The 27,845-nt window shown below is 42.2% G+C and overlaps 1 protein-coding gene across 1 annotated transcript; it reads right to left on the reverse strand.

Annotated features, from left to right (window-relative positions):
* Nucleotides 1-24: 24 nt before the first annotated feature.
* On the reverse strand, nucleotides 25-26,674 carry LOC120037319 (TBC1 domain family member 2B-like; the record flags this gene model as incomplete). Its single annotated transcript, XM_038983481.1, has 3 exons — nucleotides 25-342; nucleotides 7,810-8,081; nucleotides 26,505-26,674. Coding segments are annotated over 3 exons (760 nt in total), but the record flags the coding sequence as incomplete, so codon positions are not given.
* Nucleotides 26,675-27,845: the final 1,171 nt, after the last annotated feature.

Consider the following 27,845-nt stretch of genomic DNA (forward strand, 5'->3'; position numbering starts at 1 on the left):
GAAGAAAACCTGTCTCTCTCCTACCTTGACCTTCAGTCCTTTCAGCTCCCTCTGTAGACTCTCCTTCTCCAGTGCTAGACGCTCCATCTGGCAACACAGGGCCTGGACTTGGCCCTCCCTCTCCAGGAGGAGGGCTTCCATCTGGGCTATGTCCAACTGTGGGAACCCTGGGGCTGGGGCTGACCCCGAGGTTGATCCTGGGCTTGGTCCTGAGGCTTGGGCAGCTCCTGGTCCTAAGGCTGGAGGTGAGGCAGGTACTGGAGTTAATACTGGAGCTGGTGGGGCTGGTCGTATCTCCCTCTGGGTGCTCCTCAATGTCTGCTGAAGCAGTCTGACCAGCTCCTGGTGGAGGAGAGAAGACAGTGGTGGTCCTGTATGGATCAGCTGGTAGAGCATGGCGCTTGACAGCATTGTGAGTTTGATTCCCAGGGCCAACCACATGCAAAATGTATGCAGGCATGACTGTAAATCACTTTGGATAAAAGGCGTCTGCAAAATGGATTACATTTAGATGTTAGTCATTTAGCAGACGCTTACCAAGGAGCAGTAAGGGTTAAGTTCCATAAGGACAAAGCAACATTTTTCATCTAATCAGCTCGGGGATTTGAACCAGTACCCTTTAAGTTACAGGATCAACGCTCTAACCGCTAGGCTACCTGCTGTTCTAATGAGTTAGTTACTACTGGTCACGCTGCTACCTGCTACCCTAATGAGTTAGTTACTACTGGGCATGCTGCTACCCTAATGAGTTAGTTACTACTGGGCATGCTGCTACCTGCTACCCTAATGAGTTAGTTACTACTGGGCATGCTGCTACCTGCTACCCTAATGAGTTAGTTACTACTGGGCATGCTGCTACCTGCTACCCTAATGAGTTAGTTACTACTGGGCATGCTGCTACCTGCTACCCTAATGAGTTAGTTACTACTGGGCATGCTGCTACCTGCTACCCTAATGAGTTAGTTACTACTGGGCATGCTGCTACCTGCTACCCTAATGAGTTAGTTACTACTGGGCAAACTGCTACCCTAATGAGTTAGTTACTACTGGGCATGATACTACCCTAATGAGTTAGTTACTACTGGGCATGCTGCTACCTGCTACCCTAATGAGTTAGTTACTACTGGGCATGCTGCTACCTGCTACCCTAATGAGTTAGTTACTACTGGGCACGCTGCTACCTGCTACACTAATGAGTTAGTTACTACTGGGCATGCTGCTACCCTAATGAGTTAGTTACTACTGGGCACGCTGCTACCCTAATGAGTTAGTTAGTACTGGGCATGCTGCTACCCTAATGAGTTAGTTACTACTGGGCATGCTGCTACCTGCTACCCTAATGAGTTAGTTACTACTGGACAAACTGCTACCCTAATGAGTTAGTTACTACTGGGCATGATACTACCCTAATGAGTTAGTTACTACTGGTCACGCTGCTACCCGCTACCCTAATGAGTAAGTTACTACTGGGCACGCTGCTACCTGCTACCCTAATGAGTTAGTTACTACTGGGCATGCTGCTACCTGCTACCCTAATGAGTTAGTTACTACTGGGCAAACTGCTACCCTAATGAGTTAGTTACTACTGGGCATGATACTACCCTAATGAGTTAGTTACTACTGGGCATGCTGCTACCTGCTACCCTAATGAGTTAGTTACTACTGGGCAAAATGCTACCTGCTACCCTAATGAGTTAGTTACTACTGGGCATGCTGCTACCTGCTACCCTAATGAGTTAGTTACTACTGGGCATGATGCTACCTGCTACCCTAATGAGTTAGTTACTACTGGGCACACTGCTACCCTAATGAGTTAGTTACTACTGAGCATGCTGCTACCTGCTACCCTAATGAGTTAGTTACTACTGGGCATGCTGCTACCCTAATGAGTTAGTTACTACTGGGCATGCTGCTACCTGCTACCCTAATGAGTTAGTTACTACTGGGCAAACTGCTACCCGCTATCCTAATGAGTTAGTTACTACTGGGCATGCTGCTACCTCCTACCCTAATGAGTTAGTTACTACTGGGCATGCTGCTACCTGCTACCCTAATGAGTTAGTTACTACTGGGCATGCTGCTACCCTAATGAGTTAGTTACTACTGGGCACGCTGCTACCCTAATGAGTTAGTTACTACTGGGCATGCTGCTACCTGCTACCCTAATGAGTTAGTTACTACTGGGCATGCTGCTTCCTGCTACCCTAATGAGTTAGTTACTACTGGGCATGCTGCTACCCTAATGAGTTAGTTACTACTGGGCATGCTGCTACCTGCTACCCTAATGAGTTATTTACTACTGGGCATGCTGCTACCTGCTACCCTAATGAGTTAGTTACTACTGGGCACGCTGCTACCCTAATGAGTTAGTTACTACTGGGCATGCTGCTACCCTAATGAGTTAGTTACTACTGGGCATGCTGCTACCTGCTACCCTAATGAGTTAGTTACTACTGGGCATGCTGCTACCTGCTACCCTAATGAGTTAGTTCCTACTGGGCATGCTGCTACCTGCTACCCTAATGAGTTAGTTACTACTGGGCATGCTGCTACCCTAATGACTTAGTTACTACTGGGCATGCTGCTACCTGCTACCCTAATGAGTTAGTTACTAATGGGCATGCTGCTACCCTAATGAGTTAGCTGCTACCCTAATGAGTTAGTTACTACTGGGCATGCTGCTACCTGCTACCCTAATGAGTTAGTTACTACTGGGCACGCTGCTACCTGCTACCCTAATGAGTTAGTTACTACTGGGCATGCTGCTAGCTGCTACCCTAATGCGTTAGTTACTACTGGGCACGCTGCTACCTGCTACTCTAATGAGTTAGTTACTACTGGGCATGCTGCTACCCTAATGAGTTAGTACTGGGCATGCTGCTACCCTAATGAGTTAGTTACTACTGGGCATACCGCTACCTGCTACCCTAATGAGTTAGTTACTACTGGGCATGCTGCTACCCTAATGAGTTAGTTACTACTGGGCATACTGCTACCTGCTACCCTAATGAGTTAGTTACTACTGGGCATGCTGCTACCCTAATGAGTTAGTTACTACTGGGTATGCTGCTACCCTAATGAGTTAGTTACTACTGGGCATACTGCTACCTGCTACCCTAATGAGTTAGTTACTACTGGGCATACTGCTACCTGCTACCCTAATGAGTTAGCTACTACTGGGCATGCTAATAATATTTATTTATTTTATTTCACCTTTATTTAACCAGGTAGGCCAGTTGAGAACAAATTCTCATTTACAACTGCGACCTGGCCAAGATAAAGCAAAGCAGTGCGACAAAAACAACAAAATTACAAACAAACGTACAGTCAACAACACAATAGAAAAATCGATGTACAGTGTTTGCAAATATAGAAGATTAGGGAGTTCAGGCAATAAATAGAACATAGAGGCAGAATAATTACAATTTAGCATTAACACTGGAGTGAAAGATGTGCAGATGATGAAGTGCAAGTAGAGATACTGGGGTGCAAAAGAGAAAGAGGATCAAAAACAATATGGGGATGAGGTAGTAGGGTGGGCTATTTACAGATTGGCTGTGTACAGGTACAGTGATCGGTAAGCTGCTCTGACAGCTGATGCTTAAAGTTAGTGAGGGAGATAAGTCTCCAGCTTCAGTGAATTTTGCAATTCGTTCCAGTCATTGGCAGCAGAGAACTGGAAGGAAAGGTGGCAAAAGGAAGTGTTAGCTTTGGTGATGACCGGTGAAATATACCTGCTGGAGCGTGTGCTACAGGTGGGTGTTGTTATGGTGACCAGTGAGCTGAGATAAGGCGGGGCTTTACCTAGCAAAGACTTATAGATGACCTGGAGCCAGTGGGTTTGGCGACTAATAGCGAGGGCCAGCCAACGAGAGCATACAGGTCACAGTGGTGGGTAGTATATGGGGCTTTGGTGACAGAACAGATGGCACTGTGATAGACTGCATCCAGTTTGCTGAGTAGGGTGTTGGAGGCTATTTTGTAAATGACATCACCGAAGTCAAGGATGGGTAGGATAGTCAGTTTTACGAGGGCATGTTTGGCAGCATGAGTGAAGGAGGATTTGTTGCAATATAGCAAGCCAATTCTAGATTTAATTTTGGATTGGACATGCTTAATATGAGTCTGGAAGGAGAGTTTACAGTCTAACCAGACACCTAGGTATTTGTCCACATATTCTAAGTCAGAACCTTTTAGAGTAGTGAACCTAGTCGGGCGGGTGGGTGCGGGCAGCATTCGGTTGAAGAGCATGCATTTAGTTTTACTTGCATTTAAAAGCAGTTGGAGACCACGGAAGGAGTGTTGTATGGCATTGAATCTCGTTTCGAGGTTAGTTAACTTCTTTGGGAAAGGGGGGCAGTATTGAGTAGCTTGGATGAATAAGGTGCCCAGAGTAAACTGCTTGTTACCCAGGCCCAGAAGCTATGATATGCCTATAAGTAGTATATTTGGATAGAAAACACTCTAAGGTTTCCAAAACTGTTAAAATAATGTTTGTGAGTATAACAGAACTCATATGGCAGGCGAAAACCTGAGACAAATCCAACCAGGAAGTGGGAAATCTGAGGTTTGTAGTTTCATTTAAGTGATTGCCTATCCAATATGCTGTGTCTATGGGGCCAGATTGCACTTCCCAAGGCTTCCAGCAGATGTCAACAGTCTTTAGAAAGTTGTTTGAGGCTTCTATTGTGGAAGGGGGTCGAATAAGAGCTGTTTCAACAAGTGGACTGGGCTGAGGCCAATGAGTTGTTTACTGGAGGAAGGGGGTGGAATAAGAGCTGTTTCAACAAGTGGACTAGGCTGAGGCCAATGAGTTGTTTACTGGAGGAAGGGGGTGGAAATAAGAGCTGTTTCAACAAGTGGACTGGGCTGAGGCCAATGAGTTGTTTACTGGAGGAAGGGGGTGGAATAAGAGCTGTTTCAACAAGTGGACTGGGCTGAGGCCAATGAGTTGTTTACTGGAGGAAGGGGGTGGAATAAGAGCTGTTTCAACAAGTGGACTAGGCTGAGGCCAGTGAGTTGTTTACTGGAGGAAGGGGGTGGAATAAGAGCTGTTTCAACAAGTGGACTAGGCTGAGGCCAATGAGTTGTTTACTGGAGGAAGGGGGTGGAATAAGAGCTGTTTCAACAAGTGGACTGGGCTGAGGCCAATGAGTTGTTTACTGGAGGAAGGGGGTGGAATAAGAGCTGTTTCAACAAGTGGACTGGACTGAGGCCAGTGAGTTGTTTACTGGAGGAAGGGGGTGGAATAAGAGCTGTTTCAACAAGTGGACTAGGCTGAGGCCAATGAGTTGTTTACTGGAGGAAGGGGGTGGAATAAGAGCTGTTTCAACAAGTGGACTGGGCTGAGGCCAATGAGTTGTTTACTGCGCGGTCAGGCGGGCACGCCGTTCCTTCTTTTTCCTCTGTAATGAATACGCTATTGTCCCGTTGGAATATTATTGAAGATTTATTATAAAAAGACCCTAAAGATTGATTGTAACCATCTTTTGACATGTTTCTACAAACTGTAATGGAACTCTTTTGACTTTTCGTCTGGATTTTGCGCTCGCGCATTGTGCCTTTGGAATAGTGAACTAAACGGAGGTATTTGGACATAAATATGGACGTAATCGAACAAAACGAACATTTCTTGTGGAAGTGGGAGTCCTGGGAGTGCATTTCGACGAAGATCAGCAAAGTGAAGATTTATAATGCTATTTCTGACTTTTGTTGACTGCACAATTTGGCGGGTAACTGTATGGCTTGCTTTGGTGGCTGAACGCTGTACTCAGATTATTGAATATTGTGCTTTTGCCGTAAAGCTTTTTTGAAATCTGACACAGCGGTTGCATTAAGAACAAGTTTATCTTTAATTCTATGTAAAACATGTATCTTTCATCAAAGTTTATGATGAGTATTTCTGTTATTTGATGTGGCTCTCTGCAATTTCTCCAGATGTTTGGGAGGCATTTTTGAACATGGCGCCAATATAAACTGAGGTTTTTGGATATAAGTATGAACTTTATCGAACAAAACATACATGTATTGTGCAACATTGAGTCCTGGGAGTGTCATCTGATGAAGATCGTCAAAGGTTAGGGATTAATATTTCTGCTTTTTGTTACTCCTCTCTTTGGCTGGAAAAATGGCTTGGTTTTTCTGTGGCTATGTACTGACCTAACATAATCGTTTGGTGTGCTTTCGCCATAAATCCTTTTTGAAATCAGACATGTTGGCTGGATTCACAACAAGTGAAGCTTTAATTTGGTGTCTTTCAGGTGTGATTTCATGAAAGTTAGATTTTATATATTTGAATTTGGCGCTCTGCATTTTTACTGGCTTTTGACCAAGTGGGACGTTAGCGTCCCACATATCCTAGAGAAGTTAAAGGCTATAAGAACTGGTCGTCTAGTGCGTTCGAAACAGAGTAAAAGGAGCAGATCTCTGGGCGCAGAAGAATAGATTCAAGGCATAATGTACAGACAAGGGTATGGTAGTAAACCTGGGCATTGAATGACGATGAGAGGTTTTGTCACTAGAGGCACCAGATAAGCCAGGTGAGGTCACTGCATGTGTGGGGGGTGGGACAAAAGGGCTATCTAAGGCATTTTGGGCAGGGTAGGGCTGGAGACACGGCGATTCAGACAGCTAGCGGGCCGGGGATAGCAGATGGGCCTTCTGCACCGTTGCAACGGAAGAGCCTGTTGAAACCACCTCGAACGATTACGTCGGCAGACCAGTCATGACGGATCGGCGGGGCTCCGTGTCGGCAGTAAAGGGTCCAAGATTATTAATGCGTATTGCTATGCCCCAAGATGGCGTAGCAATCGGACGTGCGTTTTGTCTTGTCCTGTCCCGTGTAAATATCGTTTTCCTTTTGTTAAATATATTTTGGATATATTTTAATCTCACTTTCCATCTACAGACTGAATATACTCTCCTGCAACCTGCCTCACCCAATGTGGTACGGATCTGCTATTTTTATACTTTAGAACCGGAACCCCATCAGAAGCTAGCTAGTAGTCAGTTAGCCACTGCTAGCGGTCTTCACCGTTAACTCGGACACCAGCCAGCCTCAGCTCGGTCAATACCTGACATTTCTCTACCACTTCTCTGGATTCCTATCGCAAGCTCTGAACCTTTACACCGGATCATCACAGCTAGCTAGCTGCAATACGAGTGGCTACTCCTGGCTAACGTCTCTGTCCCGAAGCAAACGCCAGTTAGCCTTGAGCTAGCCTCAAGCTAGGCCCATCTCCCAGCTAGCTGAAGAAGTCCACCAGCTAATTCTTGGGCTACAATACCTATTGATTGGTTGGTTAATTGTTTAGACCATTGGTAAACCACCTAGAGACAATTTGAATACACTGGGGACTGATTATCTCATCTCCAGGGACATGACAGTAGAGGAACAGGCCAGTGTCAATATGTGTAATGGGCTTTGATGTCTGAAAGATGACACATTCACAACAGTCTGATGGTAATAGAAGCTGTTTAATAGTCAATCTCTCCTGGCTGAAAGTGGAGGAGAGATTGACTTCATCACTACTTTTATTTATGAGAGGCATTGACATGTTGAATGCACCGAGCTGTCATTCTAACCTACTGGCACACAGCTGGGACACCCATCCATACCCCACAAGACATGCCACCAGAGGTCTCTTCACAGTCCCCAAGTCCAGAACAGACTATGGGAGGCACACAGTACTACATAGAGCCATGACTACATGGAACTCTATTCCACATCAAGTAACTGACACAAGTAAAAAATTTGATTTAAAAATCAGATTCAAAAAAATGTGTGCGCGAGTTTCTCTATGACCTTACCTTCTGGGAGGTTAACTCTTCAGTCAGGTTGTTGTTCTCCTCGTGGAGGCGTGTCAGTTCCTGTTCCTGGCCCTGGAGTCGGAGCTGCAGCTCATTGGTCCTGCTGCCGTTACACTCCACTGGGGACGTGGTCTGAGAGGAGGGGGAAGAGCTCTCTGCGTTGCGTCCTAACCTCCCTGAACCCATTATGTCCCGCAGAGTGGGCCGCTTGGGCCGCAACGACGAACTGCTGCTCCGCCCGAAGTCAAATGTGAACGGAGAACCAATGGAATCTGGGGGTGAGAGGTCAGAGGGAGGGATTACTAGAGATACAGTGTCTTCGGATACAGTGACTGCAGGCTTCCTGCATTTTTCAGCATGTTTTTACAAAAATATAGATTTAGAGTTTTCCACAAGGATAATAATAATCCACATAACCTTCACTATGTCACCAGGACATATACAGGATACTACCCTCCACAACACTATGTCACCAGGACATATACAGGATACTACCCTCCACAACACTATGTCACCAGGACATATACAGGATACTACCCTCCACAACACTATGTCACCAGGACATATACAGGATACTACCCTCCACAACACTATGTCACCAGGACATATACAGGATACTACCCTCCACAACACTATGTCACCAGGACATATACAGGATACTACCCTCCACAACACTATGTCACCAGGACATATACAGGATACTACCCTCCACAACACTATGTCACCAGGACATATACAGGATACTACCCTCCACAACACTATGTCACCAGGACATATACAGGATACTACCCTCCACAACACTATGTCACCAGGACATATACAGGATGCTACCATCCACAACACTATGTCACCAGGACATATACAGGATACTACCCTCCACAACACTATGTCACCAGGACATATACAGGATACTACCCTCCACAACACTATGTCACCAGGACATATACAGGATGCTACCATCCACAACACTATGTCACCAGGACATATACAGGATACTACCCTCCACAACACTATGTCACCAGGACATATACAGGATACTACCCTCCACAACACTATGTCACCAGGACATATACAGGATACTACCCTCCACAACACTATGTCACCAGGACATATACAGGATACTACCCTCCACAACACTATGTCACCAGGACATATACAGGATACTACCCTCCACAACACTATGTCACCAGGACATATACAGGATACTACCCTCCACAACATAACCTTCACTATGTCACCAGGACATATACAGGATACTACCCTCCACAACACTATGTCACCAGGACATATACAGGATACTACCCTCCACAACACTATGTCACCAGGACATATACAGGATACTACCCTCCACAACACTATGTCACCAGGACATATACAGGATACTACCCTCCACAACACTATGTCACCAGGACATATACAGGATACTACCCTCCACAACACTATGTCACCAGGACATATACAGGATACTACCCTCCACAACACTATGTCACCAGGACATATACAGGATACTACCCTCCACAACACTATGTCACCAGGACATATACAGGATACTACCCTCCACAACACTATGTCACCAGGACATATACAGGATACTACCCTCCACAACACTATGTCACCAGGACATATACAGGATACTACCCTCCACAACACTATGTCACCAGGACATATACAGGATACTACCCTCCACAACACTATGTCACCAGGACATATACAGGATACTACCCTCCACAACACTATGTCACCAGGACATATACAGGATACTACCCTCCACAACACTATGTCACCAGGACATATACAGGATACTACCCTCCACAACACTATGTCACCAGGACATATACAGGATACTACCCTCCACAACACTATGTCACCAGGACATATACAGGATACTACCCTCCACAACACTATGTCACCAGGACATATACAGGATACTACCCTCCACAACACTATGTCACCAGGACATATACAGGATACTACCCTCCACAACACTATGTCACCAGGACATATACAGGATACTACCCTCCACAACACTATGTCACCAGGACATATACAGGATACTACCCTCCACAACACTATGTCACCAGGACATATACAGGATACTACCCTCCACAACACTATGTCACCAGGACATATACAGGATACTACCCTCCACAACACTATGTCACCAGGACATATACAGGATACTACCCTCCACAACACTATGTCACCAGGACATATACAGGATACTACCCTCCACAACACTATGTCACCAGGACATATACAGGATACTACCCTCCACAACACTATGTCACCAGGACATATACAGGATACTACCCTCCACAACATAACCTTCACTATGTCACCAGGACATATACAGGATACTACCCTCCACAACATAACCTTCACTATGTCACCAGGACATATACAGGATACTACCCTCCACAACATAACCTTCACTATGTCACCAGGACATATACAGGATACTACCCTCCACAACACTATGTCACCAGGACATATACAGGATACTACCCTCCACAACACTATGTCACCAGGACATATACAGGATACTACCCTCCACAACATAACCTTCACTATGTCACCAGGACATATACAGGATACTACCCTTCACAACATAACCTTCACTATGTCACCAGGACATATACAGGATACTACCATCCACAACATAACCTTCACTATGTCACCAGGACATATACAGGATACTACCATCCACAACACTATGTCACCAGGACATATACAGGATACTACCCTCCACAACATAACCTTCACTATGTCACCAGGACATATACAGGATACTACCCTCCACAACACTATGTCACCAGGACATATACAGGATACTACCCTCCACAACATAACCTTCACTATGTCACCAGGACATATACAGGATACTACCCTCCACAACACTATGTCACCAGGACATATACAGGATACTACCCTCCACAACATAACCTTCACTATGTCACCAGGACATATACAGGATACTACCCTCCACAACACTATGTCACCAGGACATATACAGGATACTACCCTCCACAACATAACCTTCACTATTTCACCAGGACATATACAGGATACTACCCTCCACAACACTATGTCACCAGGACATATACAGGATACTACCCTCCACAACATAACCTTCACTCCAAATCAAAACTCCAAACCTACAACCTGATATTAACTGGAAGGATTCCCGACTACCAAAGATTCTTGTTCCCAAGGTCTTTGAAACCCCCTCTACCTATCCAGAGGTCATTACAATACAGTACCCCCTGGGTTAATCTCTACTTTGAACTGTTGTGCAGCTTTACCTCAAATTAAATGACCTCAATAAGAAACAATATTGTTGATTTGATCACATCAAAAGATATCCTCCTCGCAATCTCCAAAATACAACAGCCACAGGACAACTTTGTTTGGACGTCGTAAAGGACCAGTCATTCGCCGAAACTGAAGAGATATAGCTAGCTAACAACAGTGGACAGAGACTTGCTACGTTAGTTAGCTAGCAAGGAATCTGCCTCCTGAAAAAAGCGGGTGACACCTACTCCTGTTGCCTGCTGCTTGTATTCCACCTGGCAATCTGTTCACCATCTCCCCCTGTCAGGTACAGGTACCCCCTCCACACCCACCTCTCCCTCTCTTTCGCCTCCAGCACACACACACCGCAGACTTTGGACTGATCGGAATTTTAGGTAGGCTAATTAACTTGTGAAGCTTAATATGTGAGCTTACTCAGAAACGCTTGAATTAACTAGTATAGACCTACTATTTATTAATTTTATCTCAGACTTTTATAGCCTCCTGGACTCAGAGAGCTACTCTCTCAAGTTATCTTGTTGGGGTGAGTGAATCTTTGAACTTACAATGGCTCGCACCAGTCGTTATATTCTTTTTTATTGTGCTTTCTGCCATTTGCCTCATGACTCCGGCGTGCTTTGTTGACAATGAACTTGCTTGTTTACCCAACCTTGGGACACTATGTTTGTTCCCACACTCAGGACTCTGGTTCTCTATTGGTTACACGGACTCTTGGCCTCCCATCCTATTCTAACCATTCTAACCACCTCTCGCCAGCTTTGTATTCATGTTACCTGATGAAATTGCTGTAAAATAATATCTTGTTGCCATCTGATGCACATTCAAATGTCATTAAAAAAATCAGCACTGCAGAGCTCTCCCTGTCCTCTGCCGTGCCTTGATTGTATTACTGCTGATGATAATCGGAAATGTGCATGTACACCCTGGCCCATCTACTGTTGCTAGCCCCAATTCTGATTTCTGCTCTGATATCTGCTTCACTGATTTCTGCTCTCGTAAAAGCCTGGGTTTTCTGCATGTTAACACTAGAAGCTTATTACCTAAAATGGATCAATTGAAAGTGTGGGTTCACAGCTCCAATCCAGATGTGTTGGTCATTACTGAGACGTGGCTAAGGAAGAGTGTTTTGAATACTGATGTTAACCTTTCTGGTTATAACCTTTTTCAACAAGACAGATCTTCCAAAGGTGGGGGAGTGGCAATCTTTACCAAGGATCATCTTTAGTGCTCGGTTGTCTCCACCGGCCTGTACCCTACCTGCCCTAAACTCTCTCCTGGCCCCTTACACTAAGTCTGAATTTGTCCTGCTAGGTGACCTAAACTGGGACATGCTTAAACCACCTGACCAAGTCCTAAAGCAATGGGACTCCCTAAATCTTTATCAGATTATTACCAATCCCAACAAGGTATGACTCCAAACACCCAGAAAAGGCTACTCTCCTCGATGTTATCCTCACAAATAATCCTGATAGTTATCAGTCTGGTATTTTCTGTAATGACCTTAGTGATCACTGTTTTACAGCCTGTGTTCGTAATGGCTGCTCAGTGAAACGACCTGTCCTGATTTGTCATAGACGCTTGCTAAGAAACTTTAATGAGGAAGCCTTCCTTTACCTTCTGTAAATTGGTATATATCATCGCCAAGCCTATCTCGTGCCTTTTTAACCTGTCTCTCCTTTCTGGGGAGGTTCCCATTGCTTGGAAGGCAGCCACAGTTCATCCTTTATTTAAAGGGGGAGATCAAGCTCATCCTAACTGTTATAGGCCTATTTTTATTTTGCCCTGTTTATCAAACGTGTTGGGAAAAACTTGGCTTTCTTGACGTCTATAGTATTCTCTCTGCTATGCAATCTGGTTTCCGCTCAGGTTATGGATGTGTCACTGCAACCTTAAAGGTACTCAATGATGTTCCCATTGCCCTTGATTCTAAGCATTGTTGTGCTGCTATTTTTATTGACTTGGCCAAAGCTTTTGATACGGTAGACCATTCCATTCTTGTGAGCCGGCTAAGGAGTATTGGTGTCTCTGAGGTGTCTTTGGCCTGGTTTGCTAACTACCTCTCTCAAAGAGTGCAGTGTATAAAGTCAGAAAATCTGCTGTCTCTGCCACTGCCTGTCACCAAGGGAGTACCCCAAGGCTCGATCCTAGGCCCCACGCTCTTCTCAATTTACATCAACAGCATAGCTCAGGCAGTAGGAAGCTCACTCATCCATTTATATGGAGATGATAGTCTTATACTCAGCTGCCCCTTCCCAGGATTTTGTGTTAACTGCTCTACAAAGCATTCTTAGTGTCCAACAAGCTTTCTCTGCCCTTAACCTTGTTCTGAACACCTCCAAAACAAAGGTCATGTGGTTTGGTAAGAAGAATGCCCCTCTCCCCACAGGTGTGATTCCGTATTTCATCTAACGCGTGGCATCCATAAGTCTAAATATTCCTGTTACATTGCACAACCTTCAATGTTATGTCATAATTACGTAAAATTCTGGCAAATTAGGCGGCCCAAACTGTTGCATATACCCTGACTCTGCGTGCAATGAACGCACGAGAAGTGACACAATTTCATCTGGTTGATATTGCCTGCTAACCTGGATTTCTTTCAGCTAAATATGCAGGTTTAAAAATATATACTTCTGTGTATTGATTTTAAGAAAGGCATCGATGTTTATGGTTAGGTACACGTTGGAGCAACGATACGCACCTCATCGATTATATGCAACGCAGGACACGCTAGATAAACTAGTAATATCATCAACCATGTGTAGTTAACTAGTGATTATGATTGATTGATTGATTGTTTTTTATAAGATAAGTTTTATGCTAGCTAGCAACTTACCTTGGCTTCTACTGCATTCGCGTAACAGGCAGGCTCCTCGTGGAGTGCAATGTAATCAGGTGGTTAGAGCCTTGGACTAGTTAACTGTAAGGTTGCAAGATTGAATCCCCTGAGCTGACAAGATAAAAATCTGTCGTTCTGCCCCTGAATGAGGCAGTTAACCCACCGTTCCTAGGCTGTCATTGAAAATAAGAATCTGTTCTTAACTGGCTTGCCTAGTTAAATAAAGGTGTAAAAAAATATATATATATAATAAAATCGGCCAAATCGGTGTCCAAAAATACAGATTTCCGATTGTTATGAAAACTTGAAATCGGCCCTAATTAATCGGCCATTCCGATTAACTTTTACCGCCTCAGAAACCCGGATCCGGGATCACCCCCCACCCCCCCCACACTGATTAGCATCGCTAGCATAGCGTCACAATTAAATAGTAGCATCTAAATATCATTAAATCACAAGTCCAAGACACCAAATGAAAGATACAGATCTTGTGAATAAAGCCACCATTTCAGATTTTTAAAATGTTTTACAGGGAAGACAAAATATGTAAATCTATTAGCTAACCCCGTTAGCAAAAGACACCACTTTTCTAACTCCATCAGTTTCTTACTCCATCAGGTGCTATCACCAATTCGGCCAAATAAAGATATTGATAGCCACTAACCAAGAAAAAACCTCATCAGATGACAGTCTGATAACATATTTATTGTATAGCATAGGTTTTGTTAGAAAAATGTGCATATTTCAGGTATAAATCATAGTTTGCAATTGCAGCCACCATCACAAATCTCCCCAAAGCGACTAGAATTACTACATAGAGCAAAGTGTATTACCAATTTACTCATCATAAAACATTTCTTAAAAATACACAGCGTACAGCAATGGATAGACACAGATCTTGTGAATTCAGACAATATTTCAGATTTTCAAAGTGTCTTACAGCGAAAACACAATAAATCGTTATATTAGCATACCACATTTGCAAACGTTACCCGAGCATTGATTCAAGGCAAAATTAGCTATAGCGTTATCATCACCAAAATACATGAATTTTTTCACTAACCTTCTCAGAATTCTTCCGATGACACTCCTGTAACATCATATTACACAATCCATATAGAGTTTGATCGAAAATGTGCATATTTAGCGGCACAAATCGTGCTTACACAATGGAAATAGTGTTCAACTACTCAAGCAATCTGCCCGGCGCCATTTTGAAAATACAACTATTTTTATCGAAAACTATTCATAAACTTGACTAAAAAAATACAGGTTGGACATGAAATGAAAGATGCATTAGTTATTAATGCAACCGCTGAGTTAGATTTTTAAAATTAACGTTACTAGACATACAGTGTGCGTTACAGCCAGACTAGTGCCGCAATAATGGCGTCACTAATCGCCATTATTGAGTTTACATTTTTCCACATAAAAACGGAATAACATCATAAATAGCTCTTACTTTTCGACGAGCTTCCATCAGAATCTTGGCCAAGTGGTCCTTTGTCCAAAAGAATCGTTGCTTGGTTGTAAAACGTTGCATTCAACTTCTGATATAGCAGCTAACAATAGCTAACAATAGCTATTTTGCCCCAACGTGTCCAAATCCTCAAGACGCAATACTGAGGAAATTCCGAAAAATAGCAATATACTCGCATAATCTGATATAACTCGGTTTAAAATAGCTTCGTTATGATGTCTCTAACACCTATATCGAATTAAATTACAGACGGATACATCTAACGTTGATAACTGAGCGTTTGAAAATGGCATCCTGAGGTCCCTTTCTGCGTAATGGTCAGCGTCGAAAAGAAGGCGCACCTCACTCCTTGGCCTTTTATAACCTCTGAGAGCTACGTATAAAGCCCATTCCACTTCTCATTGGTTACTGACATCCAGGGGAAGGCGGGTGCAGTTCATGTCGTTCCATAGGATACACACAGACCTTTAAAACTGATCTGAGACCAGAGCTTCGCTCTCAGACATTCGCAGTACCTGTCATGGATTTCGCTGTAGAAAGAGTTCTGGGTCACCCACAGACATAATTCCAACGGTTTATGAAACTAGAGAGTGTTTTCTATCCAATAGAATTAATAATATGCATATTGTACGAGCAAGAATTGAGTACGAGGCAGTTTAATTTGGCAACACCCAGAAAAAATAAATGCTAACTGCTCCCCCTATTGACAAAAGGTTAACTTCTACTTGGTCACAATCCCGGATCCGGGAGCACCCCCATCAGTAAAAAAGCTGACTAGCATAGCGTCACAAGTAAATACTAGCATCTAAATATCATTAAATCACTAAATCAAGTCCAAGACACCAGATGAAAGATACACATCTTGTGAATCCAGCCATCAGTTCTGATTTTTTAAATGTTTTACAGGGAAGACACTATGTATTTCTATTAGCTAACCACGATAGCAAAAGACAACTTTTTTTCCCCACCATTTTTTTCCTGCATAGGTAGCTATCACAATTTCGACCAAATAAAGATATAAATAGTCACTAACCAAGAAACAACTTCATCAGATGACAGTCTGATAACATATTTATTGTATAGCATATGTTTTGTTAGAAAAATGTGCATATTTCAGGTATAAATCATAGTTTTACATTGCAGCCACCATCACAACTCTCACCAAAGCAACTAGAATAACTACAGAGACCAACGTGAATTACCTAAATACTCATCATAAAACATTTATGAAAAATACACAGCGTACAGCAAATGAAAGACAAAGATCTTGTGAATCCAGCCAATATTTCAGATTTTTTAAGTGTTTTGCAGCGAAAACACAATATAGCATTATATTAGCTTACTACAATAGCCAACCATACAACAGCATTGATTCAAGCCAACAATAGCGATAACGAATAAACCAGCAAAATATATAAATTTTTTCACTAACCTTCTCAAACTTCTTCAGATGACAGTCCTATAACATCATATTACACAATACATATAGAGTTTGTTCGAAAATGTGCATATTTAGCGGCACAAATCGTGGTTATACAATGAGAATAGTAGCCAAGCTGCCAACAAAATGTCGGGAGAGGCACCTAGTCTAATCAGTAACTAATCATAAACTTGACTAAAAAATACAGGTTGGACAGCAAATGAAAGATACATTAGTTCTTAATGCAACCGCTGTGTTAGATTTTTAAAATTAACGTTACTGTTACTACGACATACGTTAAAGCGAGACCGCACCGAAATTAATGGCGGAATAGTATTTTTACATTTTCCAACAGAACAACGAATTAACATCATAAATACTTCTTACTTTTTGATGAGCTCCCATCAGAATCTTGGGCAAGTTGTCCTTTGTCCAGAGGAATCGTTGCTCGGTTGTAGATTGTCGCCTTCAACTTTGGAATTAGCAGTAAACATTAGCCATGTGGCGAAGACGTGTCCAACTCACTATAACGCAGCACTAAGAAATATCAGAAAACGTAAGGGTAATGGCGGACTGAAGGGATTTATGTAGAGCACCTCAAGATAAAACATAATATTCGAAATATCTGCTAAATTAGACTAAAATATTAGCACTACTTAATCTGGTGAGTGATAACCTTCAATCTGGACAATAACACAAAACAAATCCTAAAACTAGAGACATTTATCGACAAATATTACGAAAACAGGCAACAACCAAACATGACGGAGAGTAAGACAGGGGAACCGATTACAAAACGAAAACGTGACTCTTCTACAGACACTGATGATTTAATATTCTCACCACCCGGAATGGTAAAGGTCGAAACCGATCTGTTAAAATCAATAAATGACAAACTGGGTATACTTGAATTAGTTAGTAAGGATATAAAAGAGTTGAAGGCAAGCCTAGAGATGAGTGATGAAAAAGCTGCGACATTGGAGAAGCAAACACACGCGCTAAAAGGGACAGTCAATAAGATTGAAACCGAAATGAATGGAATTAAAAAGGAGAACACCGTTCTGAAGGAAACCTTACTAGACATACAAACTAGATCCATGAGAGAGAATTTGGTACTTACAGGTATCCAAGAAAAAGAAGGAGAAGTTCCTGAATCTATAGTTAGAGAGTTCCTCCTTACAGCGCTTCAGATTCCACGCGAAGTTATCGACAAAATCCAACTTGAACGCGTTCACCGCTTCGGACAGAGAGGGCAGAGGTACGAACGCCCAATCGTTGCCAAATTTGCTTCATTTAAAGATAAAATAATGGTTAAAAGCCTGGGTAAAAGACTTGCTGGGACCAAAATTGGCATGAATGATCAGTTTCCGAAGGAAATTGCAGAACGGCGCAAAGTTCTGTATCCAATTTTCAAAGAAAATAGATTAAAAGCGAAACGAGTAGCTCTCGTCGTTGATAAACTATATATTGATAACCAGTTGTTCAGAGACACAAAGACTACTCCATGGTTATTTTAAAAATTACAAAGTTCTCATAGACGAGGGAAATAAACACAATTCAAGCCCGGTTACTGATTGTAACAATACAATAAAAAATATAGCTTTTCTATAAATCTTCACATATAACTAATTGAACACACAAGCACTAATTCAACATAGTGAAGATAAAAACTAAGTAAACAGAAGGCACAGTATGTGTGGATGGTATGGTTTGTGTTTATTTTTTATTTTATTTGTTATGTTTGGAAAGTTGAGTGAGTGAGTAATGAAATGGTTGCATATCCCAGAGCCAATGTATTGCTGTGAGCCGGGTATGAGAGGGCTTTCAATGTTGTTCAGATGATGGATATACTTTTATAATGAATTATACGTCTTATTTATTTATTGTCCTATCATGGAGAACTACATTTTTTATTTATTTTTTTATAAATTATATCTAATTATTTATTATCCTATTTTAATGGTACGGTCCATGGCACTATACCCTAGACACCCACCTGAATGACCCAGATACTAAGGAGAAGTCCCTAACTGTTTTATGTGCCCGCTGTAAGCGGTCTGTATGCAGCTAAAATGAGGTCAGAGACCAAGAGCAGCACTGCCCCCTCAAGATTCTGAGCCTGCTTGGCAGGGTTGGTCCTGCAAAGCCAAAGCCCCATAAAGGGAGAGCATAATATACAAGGAAATTCTCAAAGCTGCTAATGAGAACCTTGACGACCTTGTACCTAGCCGGTGGGGATTCCGGTGGGGTGCCCCCACCCAGGCAGTGGCAGTGCTGGCAACACTAGCTGCAGTAACCCATGGGGAGGGGGTCACACTCGGACATTCAGAGAGGGGGTATATTATTGTGGCCCTGGCGGCACAAAATCAAAGTCGGACTGCATGGAGATGCGTGGGGACATGGTCATGACGGGTGGCCGTATTGTGGGTGTTTCAGGAATAAGGTGTACATTTGACCTCCATTATCTAGGATATGACAATGGTAAATAAATCTCTCAATTTTTGCTAATTTTTTGTGCGGTCTTGCAGGCCTTCTCATGCAGCTGCAACTGCAAGTGCATTTGTAAATCATGACCCATCTTGAGTTGGGCTCTGGGATGGTGCAATTGTTGAGAAAGTGAGCTTATGGTTGTGTGGGGGTAAGGGCTGAGTGTGTGTGGGTGTATGTGTGTATCCCACAACTGTTGCGAAGGAAGAAGTAAAAGATGTTAGGGACAATAGAGGATGATCCACAGATATATATAATACAAATCGAGGTGAGGGCAATGGAAATGCATATGGTAATTGATCTTCTTCAATTCGGTAAATGGCACTGTATGCTCTTTTCAAAGAATGGATCCCAGTCGGTTCAGGGCTATGGGATACAGGGGGTCGAGGGTGGTCTACCGGGCATTGGGATGACAAGCCATCTCGAGATGAGGCCTTTTAGCGGGTGGAATAGTAGGGACCAATTGGAGGTTTACTTAGTAGAAATGCAAATATCATGGTACAACTATATAGACACTCAATCATTATGTTACTTTTTAATAGTACGTTTACAAAAATATATTCTGATTAAAAGAATGAAAGGTGTGTCTCATTATGGTAAGTGGTGAAATAAGTATAGCCAGTTACAATTGTAATGGCTTAGCAGATAATAAGAAAAGACGATCAGTATTTACCTGGCTAAAAGAGAAGGATTATAATATCTATTGTTTACAGGAAACCCATTCAACAGTTTTAGATGAAGTTTTGTGGAAAAAGAACTGGGGGGGCAAAATATATTTCTCCCATGGGCAAAGAAATTCAAAAGGGGTGATGGTTTTAATTAACAATAATTTTGATCCAAATGTGCAAATTGTCCAAACAGATCCTCAAGGTAGATGGATTATTTTAAATATGTTATTGGACAATAAACAAATATGGCTTGTTAACCTATACGGTCCGAATAATGATGATCCAAGCTTCTTTGAAAATATATATAAGAATTTATCAACTCTACAAGCAACACTAGACTCTATTATTATAGTGGGAGATTTTAATACGGTCTTAAATACCTCTATAGACCGGAAAGGAAATCACACTACAAACTATCACCCTCAGGCACTTAAGGAAATCATGAATGTCATGGATATATTGGAATTAGTGGATATATGGAGACTTAAATACCCTGATTTAGTGAGATATACATGGCGGAGGCTGAATCAAGCTAGTCGTCTTGACTACTTTATTATACCATTCTCTCTGGCACCAAAAGTTAAAAAAGTGTTGATAGGGGACAGAATGCGGTCGGATCATCACATAATTGGCATATATATTTCTCTTACAGAATTTCCACGTGGGCGAGGATATTGGAAATTTAATCAAAGTCTACTAGATGATAAATTGTTTAGAACTAGGACAGAAGATTTTATAACTGACTTTTTCAGACATAACATAGGTACAGCAGATCCCCTTATTGTATGGGACACTTTTAAGTGTGCCTTTAGAGGCCATGCAATTCAGTACTCATCTATAAAACAAAAGCAATTTAGATCAAAAGAGTCCATATTAACAAAGGAAATTGAAGGACTAACAGTACAGTTAGATAGCAATAAAAACAGTACCATAGAGGCACAGAATAAGTTAGAGGAAAAACAAAAAGAAATGGAGGAACTTATTCAAGAAAGATCCAGTGTAATACATTATAAAAATAAAGCGAACTGGATGGAATATGGGGAAAAATGCACCAAATTCTTTTTCAATCTTCAATATAGAAATGCTACCAAAAAAAATGTATTAAAACTTGTTACAAATGATGGAGTCACGCATGATTCACCAAATGATATTTTGAAAGAGGAAGTAAAGTACTTTAAGAATATGTTTTCGTTTCAGGCTCCTCCATCTCCACTAACTGAAACTAATTGTATGGATTTTTTTCCTATTAATAATGTAAAATTAACATCTGTACAGAAAGACTCATGTGAAGGCCAAATTACAGAGGAGGAACTGCTTGATGCAATTGGGGCCTTTAAGGATGGGAAAACTCCAGGGCTGGATGGCATACCAGTGGAAGTATACAAAACTTTTTTTGATATACTCAAAGGACCATTATTAGCTTGTTTTAACCACTCCTATATAAATGGTAGATTATCAGACACGCAACAAGAAGGTCTGATATCGTTATTACTGAAACAGGACCCAAGTGGTATATATAAAGATCCAGTCCAATTAAAAAATTGGAGACCTCTTACACTTCAGTGTTGTGATGCAAAAATCCTAGCAAAATGCTTGGCGCATAGAATAAAAAAAGTTTTGTCAGATATTATTCATCCTAATCAGACAGGTTTTTTACATGGACGATACATTGGAGATAATATAAGGCAAGTACTGGAAACAATAGAACACTATGAAATATCGGGGACACCAGGTCTGGTTTTCATAGCTGATTTTGAAAAGGCTTTTGATAAAGTACGACTGGAGTTTATATATAAATGCCTAGAATATTTCAATTTTGGGGAATCTCTTATAAAATGGGTTAAAATTATGTATAGTAACCCTAGGTGTAAAATAGTAAATAATGGCTACATCTCAGAAAGTTTTAAACTATCTAGAGGAGTAAAACAAGGTTGTCCACTATCGGCATATCTATTTATTATTGCCATCGAAATGTTAGCTGTTAAAATTAGATCAAACATTAATATTAATGGATTAGAAATCCGTGGCTTAAAAACTAAGGTGTCATTGTACGCTGATGATTCATGTTTTCTTTTAAAACCACAACTAGAGTCTCTCCACGGCCTCATAGAGGATCTAGATACCTTTGCTATCCTCTCTGGATTAAAACCAAATTATGATAAATGTACCATATTACGTATTGGATCACTAAAAAATACACATTTTATATTGCCATGTAGTTTACCAATTAAATGGTCTGACGGAGATGTGGACATACTCGGTATAAAAATCCCAAAAGAAAGAAATGATCTCACTCCAATAAATTTGTATAGAAAGTTAGCAAAAATAGATAAGATCTTGCTACCATGGAAAGGAAAATACTTGTCTATTTGTGGAAAAATCACCCTGATTAACTCTTTAGTCATATCACAGTTTACCTATTTGCTTATGGTTTTGCCTACACCTAGTGACCTGCTTTTTAAATTATATGAACAAAAAATATTCCATTTTATTTGGAACGGCAAGCCAGATAAAATTAAAAGGGCCTATTTATATAACGAATATGAATTCGGAGGGCAGAAATTATTAAATATTAAAGCATTAGACCTCTCACTAAAGGCATCAGTCATACAAAAGTTATACTTAAATCCAAACTGGTTCTCTAGTAAATTGGTACGAATGTCTCATCCTATGTTCAAGAAGGGCCTTTTTCCCTTTATTCAGATTACACCTGCTCACTTTCGGTTGTTTGAAAAGGAAATAATCTCCAAAATATCCTTATTTTTTAAACAAGCCTTAGAAAGTTGGTTGCAATTTCAGTTTAATCCACCTGAAAGGACGGAACAAATAGTACAACAAATATTGTGGTTAAATTCAAATATAGTAATTGATAAAAAAACTGTATTTATCGAAGAAATGTTTAAAAAAGGTATAATTTTTGTGAATGATATCATAAATAGGACTGGTGGAGTTATGTCACACATGCAGCTCACACAGACATATGGAAATGTCTGCTCTACCCAAAATTACAACCAATTAATTGCAGCATTACCACAAAAATGGAAGAGGCAAGTAGAAGGGGAAAAAAGTAAGGAACTTGTATGTCGGCCCTGTATTAAAGAACATAAATGGTTAAAGAAAAGTGTGATAAATAAAAACATATACCAATTTCATTTAAGGACCAAAAAACTGACAGCTGTGCCATATAAATTGCAAAATAGTTGGGAAGAGATGTTCGATGTACCCATTCCATGGCACATGGTTTATGAATTGATACGCAAAACAACGCCGGATTCAAAACTTCGAATTTTTCAATTTAAATTATTGTACAAAATTCTTGCAACTAATAGAATGTTATATATATGGGGTATACAATCTTCCCAGCTCTGTAGATTCTGCTGTGAGGAGGCAGAGTCATTAGACCATTTATTTTGGTATTGTCCATATGTAGCTCGTTTTTGGTCACAGGTCCAGGAATGGCTGAAGAATTGCAACATTTGCCTAGAACTAACGCTACAGATAGCAATACTGGGGGATTTGAAAAGCCATAGTCAATCAATCAATAATATAATAATTATTTTAGCAAAAATGTTTATTTTTAATTTACAATCTGTAGAAGCTATGAGAATAGGAAGGTTCAAATCTTTTGTGAAGCATCACAGCACAGTTGAAAAATATATGGCAAATAAAAATCCGAAATGGATGATGTTGGAAGATAGATGGGAAGGGTTGAGTGGAACTGAAGGGTGGGACTAATAACAAGATAAACAATGTAGGGCATACGGGATCTGTGAAATGTGTATAGGTGCGGAGCTTTTGTGAAATAGCACAGTTACAAGTGGAAATAAAATTGGATGGACAACAGAAATAGAGGAAGGACTAAGAACAAACAAGAGAGAACTATTATAAAGTAGTCTGTGTCTGTAAAATAGGTATAAGATGTATAAATTGAAGGTAAAAGCAGAAGTGTTTATTAGTTTACTCCAATTGGGGGAGCGGTGGTAGGGTTGCGGGGAATAATAATAAAGGTATATTCTTTAAAAAAGTATGTATGTCTATATAGGTATGTGTATGTATATATGTATATATGTATGCATGCGTGTATGGATATATATATTTACCCAAAAAAATATGGGGGATTGGAAATGATGCAGACAATTACATTGGAAGCAACATTCTTTCCGCAATATTAAGCTGATCCACCCCAAAAAAAAAAAAAGAAAGAAAAAAAAAAAAAAAAAAAAAAAAAAAAAAGAAATATCAGAAAATCGCAATATACTGATATAAACTGATATAACTCGGTTTAAAATAACAACATTATGATGTCTTTAACACCTATATCGAATAAAATCAGAGCCGGATATATCAAAGGCCTATAACGGGAGCTTTCCAGAACGCAATCCTGAGGTCTGTCTTGCGTCATGGCGAATGAAGAAAAGACTGGACCCCACGTTCCCAGACTCTTTATATGGCCTCAGATCTGTCTAGCAACTCCATTCCAATTCTCACTATTTGCTGACATCTAGGGGAAGGCGTATGCAGTGCATCTCAACCAATAGAAGACATGCAAATTAATAAACTGACCTCAGAACAGCCTGCCTGATTTCAGATTTCTCACTTCCTCACAGGAAAATTGCTCCAACTTGAGTTCTGTTTTACTCACAGATATAATTCAAACGGTTTTAGAAACTAGAGAGTGTTTTCTATCCAATAGTAATAATAATATGCATATTGTACGAGCAAGAATTGAGTACGAGGCAGTTTAATTTGGGAACGAAATTTTTACAAAGTGAAAACAGCACCCCCTATTGAGAAAAGGTTAATCCCCTATCTTCCTGCCAAGTAGCAGCTACTTGGGTAGGGGACGGTAGGGGACAGAGCAGGAGGAGGAGGAGGAGGAGGAAGTGATGGTCAGGAAGAGGACAGAGGGTGAGGAGGAGGAGGAGGAGGTGGTGAGGGTCAGGAAGGGGACAGAGGGTGAGGAGGAGGTGGTGGAGAGGGTGAGGAGGAGGTGGTGGAGAGGGTGAGGAGGAGGAGGTGGTGAGGGTCAGAAGGGGACAGAGGGTGAGGAGGAGGAGGTGGTGAGGGTCAGGAAGGGGACAGAGGGTGAGGAGGAGGAGGTGGTGAGGGTCAGAAGGGGACAGAGGATGAGGAGGAGGAGGTGGTGAGGGTCAGGAAGGGGACAGAGGGTGAGGAGGAGGAGGTGGTGAGGGTCAGGAAGGGGACAGAGGGTGAGGAGGAGGAGGTGGTGAGGGTCAGGAAGGGGACAGAGGGTGAGGAGGAGGTGGTGAGGGTCAGGAAGGGGACAGAGGGTGAGGAGGAGGAGGTGGTGAGGGTCAGGAAGGGGACAGAGGGTGAGGAGGAGGTGGTGGTGAGGGTCAGGAAGGGGACAGAGGGTGAGGAGGAGGAGGTGGTGAGGGTCAGGAAGGGGACAGAGGCTGAGGAGGAGGAGGTGGTGAGGGTCAGAAGGGGACAGAGGATGAGGAGGAGGAGGTGGTGAGGGTCAGGAAGGGGACAGAGTGTGAGGAGGAGGAGGTGGTGAGGGTCAGAAGGGGACAGAGGATGAGGAGGAGGAGGTGGTGAGGGTCAGGAAGGGGACAGAGGGTGAGAAGGAGGTGGTGAGGGTCAGAAGGGGACAGAGGATGAGGTGGTGGTGAGGGTCAGAAGGGGACAGAGGATGAGGAGGAGGAGGTGGTGAGGGTCAGGAAGGGGACAGAGGGTGAGGAGGAGGAGGTGGTGAGGGTCAGAAGGGGACAGAGGATGAGGAGGTGGTGAGGGTCAGGAAGGGGACAGAGGGTGAGGAGGAGGAGGTGGTGAGGGTTAGGAAGAGGACAGAGGGTGAGGAGGAGGAGGAGGAAGTGATGGTCAGGAAGAGGACAGAGGGTGAGGAGGAGGAGGTGGTGAGGGTCAGAAGGGGACAGAGGGTGAGGAGGAGGAGGAGGTGGTGAGGGTCAGGAAGGGGACAGAGGGTGAGGAGGAGGAGGTGGTGGTGAGGGTCAGGAAGGGGACAGAGGGTGAGGAGGAGGAGGAGGTGGTGGTGAGGGTCAGAAGGGGACAGAGGGTGAGGAGGTGGTGGTGGTGAGGGTCAGGAAGAGGACAGAGGGTGAGGAGGAGGAGGAGGTGGTGGTGAGGGTCAGGAAGGGGACAGAGGGTGAGGAGGAGGAGGTGGTGAGGGTCAGGAAGGGGACAGAGGGTGAGGAGGAGGAGGTGGTGAGGGTCAGGAAGGGGACAGAGGGTGAGGAGGAGGAGGTGGTGAGGGTCAGGAAGGGGACAGAGGGTGAGGAGGAGGTGGTGGTGAGGGTCAGGAAGGGGACAGAGGGTGAGGAGGAGGAGGAGGAGGAAGTGGTGGTCAGGAAGGGGACAGAGGGTGAGGAGGAGGAGGTGGTGAGGGTCAGGAAGGGGACAGAGGGTGAGGAGGAGGAGGTGGTGAGGGTCAGGAAGGGGACAGAGGGTGAGGAGGAGGAGGTGGTGAGGGTCAGGAAGGGGACAGAGGGTGAGGAGGACTCTTACGTCTGTGTGTGTCAGTCTGAGGCTGGATGGGAGGTTTGTGGTCCTGGTTGATGTCCTTGGTTGTGGGAGCGTCCAACATCTCCCACTCATCAGCACTGTTCCCAGTGTAGAAGACAGAGCGTCTGTTCTCTCCTCCTCCTCGCCCCACACGCAGACCTGACATGGAGTTCCTGGTGGACAGATAGAGGGGAGACAGAGCAAGGGTCAACCACAACACATCCTTAGCAACAGAGAGAATAGGATACGAAGCCAGTGACTAGATCATTTAAAGATGTAAAGGAGGAAAGAGTTGGGTAGTGGTTCCCTGGAGTATAATGCATATTACTGTAGTATAATGCATATTACTGTAGCTCCCTGTAGCATAATGCATATTACTGTAGTATTATGCATGTTACTGTAGTATTATGCATGTTACTGTAGTATTATGCATATTACTGTAGTATTATGCATATTACTGTAGCTCCCTGGAGTATAATGCATATTACTGTAGTATAATGCATATTACTGTAGTATAATGCATATTACTGTAGTATAATGCATATTACTTTAGTATAATGCATATTACTGTAGTATAATGCATATTACTGTAGTATAATGCATATTACTGTAGCATAATGCATATTACTGTAGCATAATGCATCTTACTGTAGCATAATGCATATTACTGTAGTATTATGCATATTACTGTAGTATAATGCATATTACTGTAGCTCCCTGTAGCATAATGCATATTACTGTAGCTCCCTGGAGTATAATGCATATTACTGTAGTATTATGCATATTACTATAGCATAATGCATATTACTGTAGTATAATGCATATTACTGTAGCTCCCTGTAGCATAATGCATATTACTGTAGCTCCCTGGAGTATAATGCATATTACTGTAGTATAATGCATATTACTGTAGTATAATGCATATTACTGTAGCTCCCTGGAGTATAATGCATATTACTGTAGTATAATGCATATTACTGTAGCTCCCTGTAGCATAATGCATATTACTGTAGCATAATGTATATTACTGTAGTATAATGCATATTACTGTAGTATAATGCATATTACTGTAGTATAATGCATATTACTGTAGCTCCCTGGAGTATAATGCATATTACTGTAGTATAATGCATATTACTGTAGCTCACTGGAGTATAATGCATATTACTGTAGCATAATGCATATTACTGTAGCTCCCTAGAGTATAATGCATATTACTGTAGCATAATGCATATTACTGTAGCATAATGCATATTACTGTAGCTCACTGGAGTATAATGCATATTACTGTAGTATAATGTATAATGCATATTACTGTAGCTCCCTGGAGTATAATGCATATTA

Source organism: Salvelinus namaycush, unplaced genomic scaffold (genome assembly GCF_016432855.1).
Source record: "Salvelinus namaycush isolate Seneca unplaced genomic scaffold, SaNama_1.0 Scaffold1699, whole genome shotgun sequence".
In the NCBI taxonomy this organism is placed as follows: Eukaryota; Metazoa; Chordata; class Actinopteri; order Salmoniformes; family Salmonidae; genus Salvelinus; species Salvelinus namaycush.